The sequence below is a fragment of the Astatotilapia calliptera genome, chromosome 23 (assembly GCF_964374335.1).
Source record: "Astatotilapia calliptera chromosome 23, fAstCal68.1, whole genome shotgun sequence".
NCBI lineage: Eukaryota > Metazoa > Chordata > Actinopteri > Cichliformes > Cichlidae > Astatotilapia > Astatotilapia calliptera.
This window is the reverse complement of record NC_137443.1, coordinates 14,005,033-14,018,841: the sequence shown is the minus strand read 5'-3', so window position 1 is coordinate 14,018,841 and position 13,809 is coordinate 14,005,033. Positions and strand designations below refer to the sequence as shown.

Genomic DNA, 13,809 nt, shown 5'->3' with positions numbered 1-13,809 from the left:
GAGACTGAGCTCCTGTTTATTAAAAAACAAAAATCAGGCAGTGGAGATCATATTAACAGTGTTTATTTCTCCCGTAAATCAGGAAATTTACACGTTAAAGACAGCTTAACACTTTAACAGGATTTTTGACTATTGTACATTATGAGGGGTGCCTGAAATCCTTTACTTTAAAAATATTGGGGTGTTTTTTGTCATTTAATTCTTGAATTGTGTGTCTGGTCGCTTATTTCTTTGAATTAATTACTTTCTGTGCGGATATTTCATTGCTGTTGAAGCATAGGCAGCATCAAGTGGCCTTTAGAGGAACTGCAGTTTTTTGCACTTCCGCCTTGGCTTCCTTTTTTCGGAGGTTCCCACTTGGCTCCAAAGTGAGCTCGATTGCGTCCGTCGATCACGTGACTAGAGTGTCTTAGCGTCCCCCTAACAACCGCCTACCTCCTTCAGCCCGTTGTACCGCTTTATGGCGCTAAAAACATTTCTATTGGCTAGCGATCGAGCAGTCCCTTCTCTGGTTGGTTGAATGTAGAAAGTAGGTGCAGTCCTTTCTCAGCGGTCTTCCGGCTTGCATTTTGAGAGTGAAAAAAAGAAAAGACGAATGGAAAAATTGTAATCCACAAAACGAGCATTGCCCAGCAACTCATCGATACGGTAAAGTCTGCGCACACACAACAGCCTTTTTGTCCTTTTAGCTGTAGGAAGTTTGTGCCGCTGTACTCTGTATAAAGTTCAGGATTTGGCATGAAAAGCAGGTTAGCGGGGCTAGCGCTTCCAGTGTTAGCATGCTGCTAGGTGGGATAGCTGCCTAATGAGGCAGCTTTTCGGTTTTAGGGTTACAGAGGCTAAAACAGCCACCACGGTGGATAGTATCTGACTGAGCTGAAAACGGGTGTGATTCTAGTTGAAAGGCCTTTTCTGTGCATGCTTGTTAACGTCATATTTGGTGCGCATCGACTCAGTTTGCTGCCTGTCATACGATACCGACTACATAATGTCAAACAAAGGTACTGAAGACGTTCGATCCTTTTCAGACACTCAAATACAGCTTTTTCCTGTGATGTTAAACAGCTCTTAATTTCATGGACACGTTCTCTGCCCTCCGTCTGTCCGTTTTACGTTCCCGCGCTGCATGTGAAGGGTTAATCTACATGGCTTTTGTTGTTGTTGAGGTCCTCGGACTGGATCGTCAAGAGCAGAGGTTTTCAAATATTTTGTGACCAAAGGGTGAGCTAAAATTTCACGGCACACTTGTATTTATACCAGGGGAAAATAATCTCTATTCAGGTCGGGAATTTAACCACATCCCGGGATACTTAAGCTAACCCTGTGTGGTATTCGGGGCTTACAGTCTCACGTTGTCTGTACGTAGCTACAATAATTAACTTTAATAATTGGATGTTTTAGTATTTTCAGTAAGAGTGAAGATAGTCTGTATCCATAACTATGCAAAGCACGTCCATAATGAACAGTTATGCCGTAAAAGATATTTGTGTCATAAATATATTTAATTTTTAAATCGTAGTAGGCATACAGCGGCTGTATGGAAAAAAGCCTATTAGAAACTGAACTGTACTGTGCAAAAAGTCTTGACACATTGGGAAATGGGTGCAGAAATTATTTGAAACATGCAAACATACATGGAAATACAGTACATAAGGCCAAAACGGAGTTTGTGCAGTTCTAACGAGCTTACATTCGTAACGTTTTGTATTCATATTTACATTAATTTTCAAAATATCCTCCATGATTGAGCCTCCATTGTGTTTTACAGATGGCGGTGGAAACTCATTTTTGAACCTCTTTCCTCACCTCTCGTTATATCCACAACAATTTCACCCCAAAAATCTCACTTTTGGATTAATAACTCCATTAGACCAGTTGTCACAGATTCTCAGTCAGTTTCTTGTGTAATTTGGCAAATCTGGCATTCCTCAGCCTTTTCTCCCTGTTTCCCATGATGCCTATGATGGTGTTTTTAACTTTGTCATATCCTGTGTGCATCTGCTTTGCATCCTGTTTTAGATCATAAATAGTTAAAATGAGCTCCCAGCAATTCCCCCGACATGGGCTGCCTGCTTCCAGTGGGGGAGCACCTCAGATCCCAGCACCTGGAAACCTGGTGCCTGTCAATCAACCGTCAAGCGCTTCAGGTAACATTTAATCACACAAAAATGGCAGAGAAGATGTAAGTGTGTAGTTGATGTCTAATCAAGTTGTTTTTCCTCAGGTGGAGGTGGTGGAGATGCAGACAGCAGTCGGGATGGTGACCACGGTCAGCATGATCATCCACCTGCCGGTGGCGGGGGAACCTCAACTTTCAGAGATGAAAAGCAAGAGACCATGGTGGTCAGACCATACCCACAAGTACAGACGCAGCTCGGCCAGCCTCCAGCTGCCACCCAAAATGTGGCCATTCAGCCCGGCACACCTGCGACCTTACCGACCCCCTCTGTCCAGCTCCCACAGGGCCAGCCTGCAGTGCTTACTGAAAGCCAGATGAAGGTGACCTTTAAGTCTCTGTTTGAGTTTCTATAAACTTAACCATCTCCAAAGTAAAAGGAACATAATTTGCTCTCTTATATTGGCAAAGTTTTCTGAGTGTAGACAGTGTTCAACGTAACATTTTCCCCCCTGGTCTCAGTTTTTGCAATTCCTGAAAATAATAAGACGCCAATTTTCCTTATATTTTAAAAAGTATGTTATTGTAGACTAAGCTACCCAACAATAACTTAAAGTTAAAATTAGCTCTGAAGTACCAAAAGGTTCAGTAAAACTCTGATCTGTGGGGGGAAAATGTAATGCTGTAGACAGGAATCTCATCATAGGATATTTCTTTTTTTACTTGAGCTTGAACCTTTCACCTGGGCTGTCTGAATCTGATCATCTAGCTTGTATTATTTGTTAAAACAAACAGATGTTAATTTTTTTAAATTGATGTCTTTTTCAGGCGGTCTTGAAGTCACCAATGCCAAGTCGTCTTATTGCTCCAGCACCAGCTTCCAACCAGGCTCATATGCCCATACCCCCCAAGGTGCCTGGTCACATAACAGTCACCATCGAGAGCAGCATCGCTACCACCCCGTCTATCCCTGTGGCAACCATCAGTGGTCAGCAGGTGAGTCTTTTCTACATTTGCTTTTAATGTTTGTCTTTTTCCTGCTGACAACTAAAGACCTGTACTGCTTTCTTGGTGTTTAAGGGTCACTCAAGCAACGTGCACCTGATGCCGAACTTTCAGATCATCAGGACCCCTGCTGCAGTTCCTCAACAGTCCTTCCCACCACACTTGCCTCGAGGTATATAGCGAGGAAGACTCCTGTGGGAGTACCTTTAGTGCAGCTTTGGGAAACGAGTACTTGTAAATGATCTGTCAAAGAGAAAGTAAAAGTTAGATGCAAACTGATTTGGACAGTCATCTCCTAAATGTTGTCGACAGTATGTCAGGCTTGCATTTTGATGGATTGCTGTATTTTCTGTCCTGCAGGGGCTGCTGCAGCAGCTGTTATGTCCAGCTCCAAAACTGTCTTGCGGCCAGCCACTGGAGCAAGTGCAGGAACTGCCCAGCCGACAGTGCCACACATCATTCACCAGATTCAGGTGCCCTGCAGAACTTTAAAGAAATAAGAATATTCATGTTAGTTATGTAGAAGCACAGAGTATAAGGCTGCTGCTGTTTTTTGTTTTTCCATACTGTCCACAGTCCCGATCTCCTGCAACAACCTCTACAGCTGTCCTCCCAACCGTGGTGGCTCCCATCTCAGTGACTAGAACTCAATCTCCAGTTATCAGCCAGACAGTCTCACACTCTCCAGAGGTGATACATGGGTAAGAAAAGATAAAGTCTGAGATCGTTCAGTATGTTCTTAGCCAAGTTTGTTTGCAGTTTAGTGCTACTTGTTTACTTTGCATTTTTGAAGAGGTCATATTTATCTATTTATTTATTTTACTATTTCAGGCGTCCAGCAATGACCATTCACCCCCCTCCACCCGCTGTCAGCATCCAGAGGCCTCAGGGGACCCGTGACACAGCCACACGGATCACTTTGCCATCACACCCTGCAGTCGGAGCTCAGAAGTCCCAGCCTCCGCACACAATGACACAGGTTACTACTCTTGATGATGCACTGCAAAAATATGCAATATTTATTTTGCATAATAACTAAAATCTTGCCTTTTTTCCATACAGAAATCCATATTCAGTAATGTGACACCAGTAGCTGCAGCAACTGTGGCACCAATAGTTGCCACGAACACTGTGCCATCAACAACTACAATAGGTATCAGCTTTTATCTTGATTAGCATGTCAAATCTTTGTAATGTTACTAAAGAAGAAGCTGAAATCTTGTTTCATTTCTGTTTAGGCGCTGTGACACACACCCAAATGACAAGTAGCACGATTGTCACCATGACAATGGCCTCACACTCTTCTCATGCTACAGCAGTGACCACCTCCACCATCCCTGTTGGTATGTTGACTCTTTGGCCTCGTTCATGCAACATTCATTTTTGTGCTGCTGCCTTTTTAAATGACATGGAACAGAACGAGCTGCGTTTTTACAACTTGGAAGTAATGAAATATTATTTCTAGTGCATGCACATCCCTACATATGCTATCTCACCTTTCATTATTAGCATGTAGCTTTTCTTAACAGTCTTCTGGGGTGTTGTTCACAGCTAAAGTGGTCCCTCAGCCTATCGCCCATTCTTCACCCCGTGTTCAGCCTGACTACCCAGGAGAGAGAGCCAACCTCATCCCCATCCCTGGCCACAGGTCTTCTCCCAACCCTGTCACCATGGAAGCCCGCAGCGACAATAGGTGAGCTCACTGTGCTGGGGAATTTAGTCTGATCATATGATGGGGTATTACACAGTTGTATCAAAAATCTGTGCGCTTTCCTCTTATTTCCTCTAAAGTTGTGGAATTAATCCAAGTTTAATTTCAGTTAAAATTTTTGGCCAATTAGAAAACAAGTTGTCACATTGTGTTTTCCATTTTACCTTTCAGCATATCCTCTTTGTTGTTCTCCCTCCATAAAACTTCCAATTCAAAAGTATTAAATATATTAAATATCTCTTTAAGTCTGGACCAGCATGTGGCAATGATCCAGATCACAAGAGTTTAAAGTATAAAACATCACAGACAATGAAGACAACCAATCCGATCTTGTTTTAATTCTTGTTTCTTTCTTGTTAAGACCTTCTGTACCAGTGCAGTTCCAGTATTTCCTGCCTGCCTACACTTCGTCATACCCTCTGCCACATACCTACACCCCTATTAGCAGCTCTGTGTCCACCATCCGCCCGTACCCCGGTAAGCACTTGCTATAGTCCGAGTGTCTGCTCATTATTGGAAGGACTTAAGTCTAGTTTAGTGTAATGTAGAGCCTGGGATTTGAAAAATCTTTTACCCTTTTGTGCTCTCTAAGTTACTCCTCAAGCTCCGACTTCAGCGTTGCCAGCTCAAGCTGGAGTGGGCGTGGCGACCACTGTGCAATTGAACCGCATGCAGCTGATGGCAGTGGACCGCATCGGTCTGCCGTCTGCACAGATCAGCACCCAGGGGATCCAGCAAGCACCGATCGCAGCGCAGGGCATTCAGCCTGCATCGATAGGCGTTCAGGGTTTGCACACGTCTGCGTCAATCACCACACAGGGAATGCAGCAGGCGCCGGTCACTCAACAGCAGCAGCAACCGCAGTCTGAAGCAAAGCCTGGTAGTTACAGATCATACCAAATAGCATGGTCTCTGAGTCTTTTACTGAAATTTGTTTGTAATTAATGTTTGTTTGTTTTTTTAAATTCAGGGGTTGTTTTGGCTGATGGCTTTGTAGCAAGCCCCATTAGCAGCACCTTCAGCACGACCCAGCCGGTAGCCACCATGGTGCAGGCGCACACCCAGGGGGGAGGAGTGGGAGGAGCTCCCACACTGGTCTCCTCCCCAAGACCGAGTATTCTCCGCAAGAAGCCCGCCAATGAAACGTGAGTATAACACATGAAGCAGGGTTTTGCAGTAAACCTTACATCTTGTTTTTCTAAAATAAATATGGAGAATGCTGAGACATTTTGCAGGGTAGAAATAAAACTGAGATGAATACACAGATGATTCCCTACTAGAGAGATGGCTAGTTTTGAAACCAAAACAGGAAAAGTCGTAAACTCACCAACTTATTCTAACCAGAGTAAACAAACTAAAGGTTTGAAACAGCACTGAACTGAATATTTTCAAGCTTATATATAAAATCTCTTTAACCAAACATGGTGAGAGTAAAGGAGTGAGGGAGAAACACAGAAGCATCGTTGTTGGAGATTTTCAGTACTCGCTCTAAACGGAGGATTACTTTCACACGCTGATCAACAGCTCTGAATCCACAGTGTCAAAATATCCATGTCAAACCATATCAAACTTCCAATTCCAGTAAAATAGTTTAATGTTTTCTTTTCTACACTTCCCCTTTCTCAGGTGTGTTCGTAAGAACCTGATCCCCGCCCAGTCTGAAGCCAGTACTGGGAGAATTGACAGCGGCGTGAGAGGAGCGGGATCGCCTCGACCCGCTGGGTGAGCTTGTGTCTCATTTGTTACACGCGTGTTCATTTCCTGTTCTGTGTCAGTGATGTAACGGGTTTTGTTCATCCATCAGAGTGAAGCCCAAAGCTGAGGTGCACATGGCAGTGGCCCCTCCTGTCATAGCTACAGTAGAAGCATTGCCTTCTCAGGGTGGAGAGCAGCAGGCGGTGTCCTCGAACACTCAGCACCTCGCTCAAGCCATCCCCACCATGCTGGCTACACCCGGCCCCGTGCCTCCCTCACAGCCCTCCACTGTCCTGTCCTCCTTGCCGGCTGCCATGGCTGTGACTCCCCCTGTCCCGGCCTCGATGGCCAACACTGTGGCTTCCCCCACCCAGCCGGCTGCCAGCAGCACTCCAGCATGTGCCGCGAGCTCTGTCTGCCCAGATGTGAAAATCAAGCAGGAAGTGGAGGCGATGGACACCTCTCAGCCAGGTGACAAACGTGTTTGTGCTCCAAATGTTAAAGTCATCTTTATAGAAAATATAAATAAAAACTAACATGCAGGCTTCCCCTTAGATCCCAACACGAGTATGTCAGCGGCCCCAGCCCTCACCACACAGACGTCCACCCTGAGCACCCCAGCCACAGGCGATCTGATCCCTGGAGCCTCCCCGAGAAAGAAGCCCCGCAAGCAGCAGCATGTCATTTCCACAGAGGAGAGCGAGATGGTCGAGACTAACAGCACGGATGAGGAGAAGACCCCAGGCAGGCCCATCACCGGCAGGGCCGAGAGACGGGAATCTCCACCAAGGGAGTATGTCGGTATGTAAACTGATCATGGCGGTGCGGATGATGATGGTGATGTTTCCTGTCTGCACTATTAGTTTTGTAACACCTGTTTCTATGTTGAAGATGAAGAAGGAGTGCGCTACGTGCCGGTGAAGCCTCGCCCACCTATTACACTTTTGCGGCACTATCGTAACCCCTGGAAAGCTGCTTATCACCATTTCCAGAGGTACAGCGACATCCGGGTCAAAGGTGAGTGTCTTACTGGCTGCAAACAAAAATATTTAATATTTCATACCAGCAGCAGCTTTTTCAGTAACTGCAAAGGGGGGTTGCTTTTTAATTTCACTGTAGATTCCTATATGTGTGGTAAATATTGATGGATATTTTTGTAAACTTTTGTGCAGCTGTATGATTAATTAATTATCCATTAATGCATCAAACATGCAGATCCTGAACTCAAAAACAGAGTTGAAAACATGGCTATTAAAGGTATTTACTTTAATTACTATTATAATTCAAATGAGAACCAAAAAAAGAAAAACAGAGGTAAGGGTGATGGGTGACACAGTCACCCGGTGGAGAGTTAGGCCATGATCAGGGACTGTTTTTGACCCTAAAGGCCACCCAGAGATGAACAATACATTATAATTGTACTTAATAAAATCACTGATGATAGACTAAATAAATAGATTTTAGGTAGATGCTTGTGCATTTTAACAACTTTAACAATAATACAGACAACAATGTAGTTAAACAACTTACAGTTGGTTTTATTGGAAATTAACTTTAAGCTATTAGGCCCCAGGGGTTTTCTGAGCTTTCTGCTCGAAAATGAAATGACCAAAATAAATGGAGTATTTCTCTGCAATTACAAACTCTGTGTAAACAGTCTTGGTATCAAAATAAAGCTAACACTTGTGAGATGTCATCAGACGTGTAAATATTACTGCAGATGTTACTATGGCAAAGTTGCTGTGACTCAAACATAGAAAAATTTGATTTTTTTTATATCCCTCGTCTAAGTATTTTATAGCATATAACACCTTTGAAAATATGCTTCAGTTCACATTTAACTCCAGAAAATCATAAATCAAAATATGGATATTACCTGTCCACAGGTTCATGGTGACGTAACTGCTTTTTTAACTGTTTGGTGTCTTTGCTTTGTTTGGTGTTTCCAGAAATGGTTTATATGAGATTTTAGCTGAGATTCAGAGGTTTCTGTGGAAACCACTCATGTCGGCACTTATATTTCTGACCTCGTGTTGTAACTGAGTAAACGTGATCTCCTCCCTTTTTCCCCCATATTTGGGGGTGCTGGGTGCTTAACTAGTTAAAAAACACAAACAAACATCTGTCTCCTATTTTTTGTGTCACATATCAAAGAAGCATCAATATCTAATGAAAAGACTTATTAGTTTGGCCTTGCTGTGTATCATTGTGGTGTTTGGTGCAGTTTTCTTGTTTTGTGGGGTTGTTGTTGTGTTTTTTTCAAGTGGAGATGAATATCTCTAACAAGCTGATTTGTTCACATTTGCAAATCTTAATTTGTAAGAGAAATGTATATATTTTTTGAGTTTGTGCAACATGCATATAGTTTCATTTTTCAGTATTTGTCTGTGGGGCATTTTTCTATGTTTTAACAAATGTTTTTTACATGACCTTACAGAGGTGATGCTAAGGGAAACGTGCATTTTTTTCCCTTTTTTTGTTTTTTGGTAATGTGCTGGAAAAGCTTGAAAATTGACCTTGAAAGTGCTTAAAAAGTGCTTGAATTTGACCCTGAAAAATGCGTGCAAACCCTGAAAAGCTCATTAATGTGAAAACACTGTTATAAATAAAGATAAATCATTACACGTAAAAGACACTGATTTAAATTGCAGGTAAGTCATAACCATTTGTTTATCTTGACACAAGTTGAACTAAACATCGAGTGAGTTTAGAGTTTGAGGGGTTGAGCAAAAATGCACTGTTATGCTTCTGAATCATGCAAGACAAAATCAATTCAGTTCAATTCAGTTTTATTTATACTGCGCCAAATCACAACAACAGTCACCTCAAGGCGCTTTATATTGTAAGGCAGATCCTACAATAATACCAAATATGCAATAAGAGTAAACAAATTCCTTTTGTTTGTATTATAATCTTGATTTTATTATTTAAAAAAAAAAAGCCAAACTCAAATAAAATGTTATAACCGTAATTGAGGTTAAAATTAAAAAACAGAGAGGAGCGATCAGTGAAGTGTTTGAAAGGCTTATGTTGAATCTTCTTTGTCATTTTCCTCAGTTTAATTCTGCTTTTTGTTAATGTTTCAGAAGAGAAGAAGGGCTCCTTGCAGGATATGGCCAATCAGAGAGGAGTGGCATGCAGAGCACAAGGCTGGAAGATTCACCTGTGTGCGGCACAGCTCAGGCAGCTGGTGGGTGCTGACCTCCTGACCTTTATTATATTGGCCCAGTTAATATAGTTTTGTCTTTAAATTGGGGGGAAATAGTGCTTAAAGTGAGCTTCTGTTTTTAAAAAGAAATGTAATCAATTAAAAAAATTGTTACAATATTTCAGTGTGACTTTGCATTTCAGTTCAGAGACTTTTACGCTCTTTAACAAGCAGATTTTTTTTTTTTTTTATCGCTTGTTCTGCAGTCGAGTTTGGAGCATGATGTGTACAGCCGCCTCTCCACCCTTCAGGAGGGTCTGATTCCAAAGAAGAGGGCCGGCGCAGATGACGACCTTCACCGAATTAACGAACTAATACAGGTGAGGTTGTTGCTGCACATTAAAAATAAAGGTTTCACTGCTCAGGTTATGCAAATTTTAAAAAATCAGTATTTCCTAAGTTATACATGTGGGGTGGGCCGGAGTTAAGAACTTCAGGACTTCTTTTAAGATATTTAGTAAATAGATAATTAAAACCTCAGCGGAGAAAAAAAGACTAAACAGGAATGAAAACATGAAGAACGGTGCGAATAAAAACAGCATACCTGTGATGTGTTTAATGCCAGACTCTCACTGTGATTAGCAAAGTTAATGACAAAGCAAAGTTCAGTGCTTCACCCTCCAAAATACACTCATTTGGTTATAAACCATGTGGATACAAATTTTATTGCTTATTGGGTGAGTCCGCCTGCCCTGGTCCAGTGATGATGCTGAGTTGGTTATAGAAGAATATTGTGTCTCTCTGAATCCAGTTCACTTTTTAGAGGCGATTTGGTTTTGTCAACTTGTCTGAATTTCTCCTTAAAGTTTCGAACAGCACAGCTTATGAACCCACAATGTAAAGCATCTGAAAAATGAAGTTTATACTAAAAACAAACCAATGTTCTCTCTGCTTTTCTCTCTGTGTCATCAGCAGCAAAAACATGTTTAAAACTAAAGTAAAATTGATTTCAAAGTCCAAAAATTTAAACCCTGGACATCTTCTAAAATCACACAGTGGGGCAAACTGGAGTTTTTGGCAGGCCATTTCTGGCCCCCGCGCCTTATGTTTGACACCTTCATTATAAACACAGACTTGGCTCTCTATGATCCTAGTGACAGCAGATAGCCGTCATATGGTTATGTGTAACACAGCTGTTCAATGGCCAGCCAATCCAATTAAGCTTCGCTTTAAGGGGGAGGAGACAGAGGATGAACTGAGGGGCGGGACCAGGCCCAGTGTAAGATAAATAAGGATTATTTTTAGCTGTAATCATGCAAAGCTGCTCTGGAGTCCAAGAATAGAAGTATTGGCTGGAAATGAGTATAGCAGATCCTCTTTAACACAGATTGGGCTTCTGAGTTTTGTAAACTGCTGCTTTTTTTCTTCTTCTGTAGTTTGTTCATGTAGTTCCTTTTTGTTCTTGTTAGGCAGGCTGGAAAAAGGCCCACAACTTCTCTCTTTCAGGTACATGTAATGTTAGTAATGAGTTTAGCAAACTCAATCAGTACATTTCTCCTCAGGGTAACATGCAGCGCTGTAAACTGGTGATGGACCAGGTGACCGAGGCCAGAGACACCATGATGAAAGTGCTCGACCACAAGGAGAAGGTCCTGAAGCTGCTCAACAAGAACGGCACAGTCAAGAAGTCCTCCAAACTGAAGCGCAAAGAACGGGCGTAAGAGCGACCTCCCCATCTGCCAAGAAACCGCTGCCGTTCCCACCGCCTCTCTCTCCGTGTAGGGGTGAAGGAGCTGCTCAGAGTTTTGGTGCTATGATTTGCTGCATACAATCACACGCACCCTCCATATCTGTGGGCACAGAGAAGAGCAACAGGACGGCTTCGAGGAACAGGAACTGGTTCTCGTTCAAAACACAGGAACATTGTAGGTTGTTAGAGTGGCCACTTGATGGCCACCGTGTTTTGTTTTGCCCCCTTCCCCTTTCTTTTAATGTATGAACCCCCCCCCGAAAGATCCTTGTTACTAACTTAGTTTCTGCCTCTTGTAAGACTTTTGGCACATTGTGTATCTGTGATATTCGGCTCTAAAAAGAGGTGCAAGGTGAGTTATCCAACGGAGCCGGTCAGAATCATTCAAAAGGACTCCTTTAGCAAACTGTAAACGGACTAATCTCAGTCGTGCTCTTTTCATCAGTCTGTGCCTTTATTTTGTCAGTGTACATGAGATGGACCGGGCCGAGCTGCTCCACACGCTCTCCAGATGCTGTTAAAATGTCATTTAAAGAAAAGTTTCAGGTTACTTCTACTGCTTCCTTTTTAAAAAAAAAAAATCCAGCAGCTTAATTTGTTTAAAGAGAAAACAAAAAAAGATATTTTATCAGCCATAATTTAGGCGTAATCTAAAAATCCGGATATGAGAAAATATTTCAAACTGCCATCAAATCTTTCACTTAATCTGGAATAAAGAGAGCGGCTGTGCTCGTTTGAACAGCGGACTGAATTCATGTAAATCACTGTAAATGTGCTTCTGTTTTTCCATCGACCTCGTTCTTTTCCAGTTTTGTACTTGATGAAACGTTTTGTGTGCTGTGTGACGTGCCGCTTTGTGCTGCAGAGTGTACGAGCTGAAGTGAGCCTGAAACATCCAGACCTTGTACATTGTTTTTGTCTGTGTAATTATAGTAAAGATACTGAAAACAATACAAGTTCTGCTCTTATTTTTGAGTTTTCATCCTGCTAATTGTGTTCGTATATAAAAACATTTCACAGCTTTATATAAATATGAGTGGATTAGGAAATTATTCTGACTCAGATGGAGTCACAGGTTGAGGATGAGCCTGGTAGCAAAATGTTCTACCTGGTTTTAAGCAGGTAGAACATTTTGATCTCTTTACACAGTGAGACTTGCAGTGGGTGTAAAACAGATGTAGTTTCAGTTTGTAACTGAAACTCACCCTCCCTGCCTGTACGCCAGTGTTTGAACGTTGCGCTTCAAACTGTACTACAAACCAGGAACTGATACTTGTTGTACTAATTCATATGCAATTAATTAATTAGCATATGTTCAGCATTCAGTGCAGCATTATAGAAATATGTATGACTATGTTCTTGCATTTTTGCAAATCTCTAAAATTAGAAACATCCTGCATCAGAGTATTATTGAAAAACTAGTTCATCCATTTATTATTTGTAGGCTGGATGCTGTAATTCAATATTATCAGGTTGTCCTAAAAGACTTCCTGATAAACCTTCAGATTATCAGTTTGGATTTGGGAGACAGACACCCTCTTTACTTTTAACATTAGGCATAAAAAAAATATATATATATATTTTTTATAAAGCTTATAGTTGGGGCTGGATCAGGTGGTAATTAGTTATTATTAACCTCCTTCCTCACCTCACCCCCAGCCTATTACAGCCGATGGCCGCCCCTCCCTGAGCCTGCTTCTGCCAGAGGTTTCTTCCTGTTAACGGGGTTTTTCTTCCCACCGTCACCAAGTACTACATGAAAAATCTGATTCAGTCCCACGTGTCACTTAATTTGGCCACATGTTGATGCAGCTGAATTTCTTCCTTTATTTTGGTTTTTGCTTCTGGAATAATCTGACCTGTCTGTTTTTATTCGCCTTCTTTTATCTTCAGGCTGAGCCCAGTCATTCCCTTTTACTGCATGCTGTTTTACAACATAATTGCCTGTGATACATCACAACGTGTTGGCACGTATTTGACCCATGACAACAGCGTGTTTATCAATCAGGAAAAGTTATTGTCACTGGCATTTATATAATCATCATTCCACTTTTGACTCAGACTCTAACTTGTTTTTTGAACCATTTAAGTTCTGAAAGACCAAAAAAATGAAAATATGATGACTATTTGTGTGCTACTGTGTACCTTATCAACCACCATGAAACCTGACTTTTACTATGTGAAAATAACACTTTATAAATAGCAGCAGTAGGTGTTTAAAAACAAATAAATTTAGGGGGGGGGGGGGGGGGGGGGTTGCGCTTCTATTAAGTAAATGTTTGGGATGTGGCATTATAATAGTTACTCTCTTGGTTCTGCGTTTGCAGGAGCAAAGTCAAAGTACCATAAAGTGGGGCTTTGCCAGGAAAACTTCCTGGTTTAGA

The 13,809-nt window shown here is 41.9% G+C and overlaps 1 protein-coding gene across 1 annotated transcript; it reads left to right on the top strand.

Annotated features, from left to right (window-relative positions):
- Window positions 1-508: 508 nt before the first annotated feature.
- sap130a (Sin3A-associated protein a) lies at window positions 509-12,376 on the top strand. The gene is made up of 21 exons (XM_026159433.2): window positions 509-648; window positions 2,020-2,147; window positions 2,225-2,499; window positions 2,945-3,112; window positions 3,197-3,293; window positions 3,482-3,594; window positions 3,698-3,822; window positions 3,953-4,100; window positions 4,184-4,274; window positions 4,360-4,464; window positions 4,673-4,814; window positions 5,194-5,309; window positions 5,425-5,712; window positions 5,803-5,977; window positions 6,459-6,554; window positions 6,637-6,998; window positions 7,083-7,328; window positions 7,419-7,544; window positions 9,614-9,717; window positions 9,942-10,055; window positions 11,238-12,376. Exons 2-21 carry the CDS (start codon window positions 2,036-2,038, stop codon window positions 11,394-11,396), a joined length of 3,162 nt encoding a protein of 1,053 aa, XP_026015218.1. The 5' UTR covers window positions 509-648; window positions 2,020-2,035; the 3' UTR covers window positions 11,397-12,376.
- The last annotated feature ends 1,433 nt before the right edge of the window (window positions 12,377-13,809 follow it).

Excerpts from the sequence above, each read along its gene's own strand:
- sap130a (XM_026159433.2), top strand. The coding sequence starts at position 2,036 with ATGAGCTCCCAGCAATTCCCCCGACATGGGCTGCCTGCTTCCAGTGGG. Across the intron at positions 3,113-3,196 it reads CAACCATCAGTGGTCAGCAG|GGTCACTCAAGCAACGTGCA; the intron begins GTGAGTCTTTTC and ends TTGGTGTTTAAG. Across the intron at positions 6,555-6,636 it reads GGATCGCCTCGACCCGCTGG|AGTGAAGCCCAAAGCTGAGG; the intron begins GTGAGCTTGTGT and ends TTCATCCATCAG.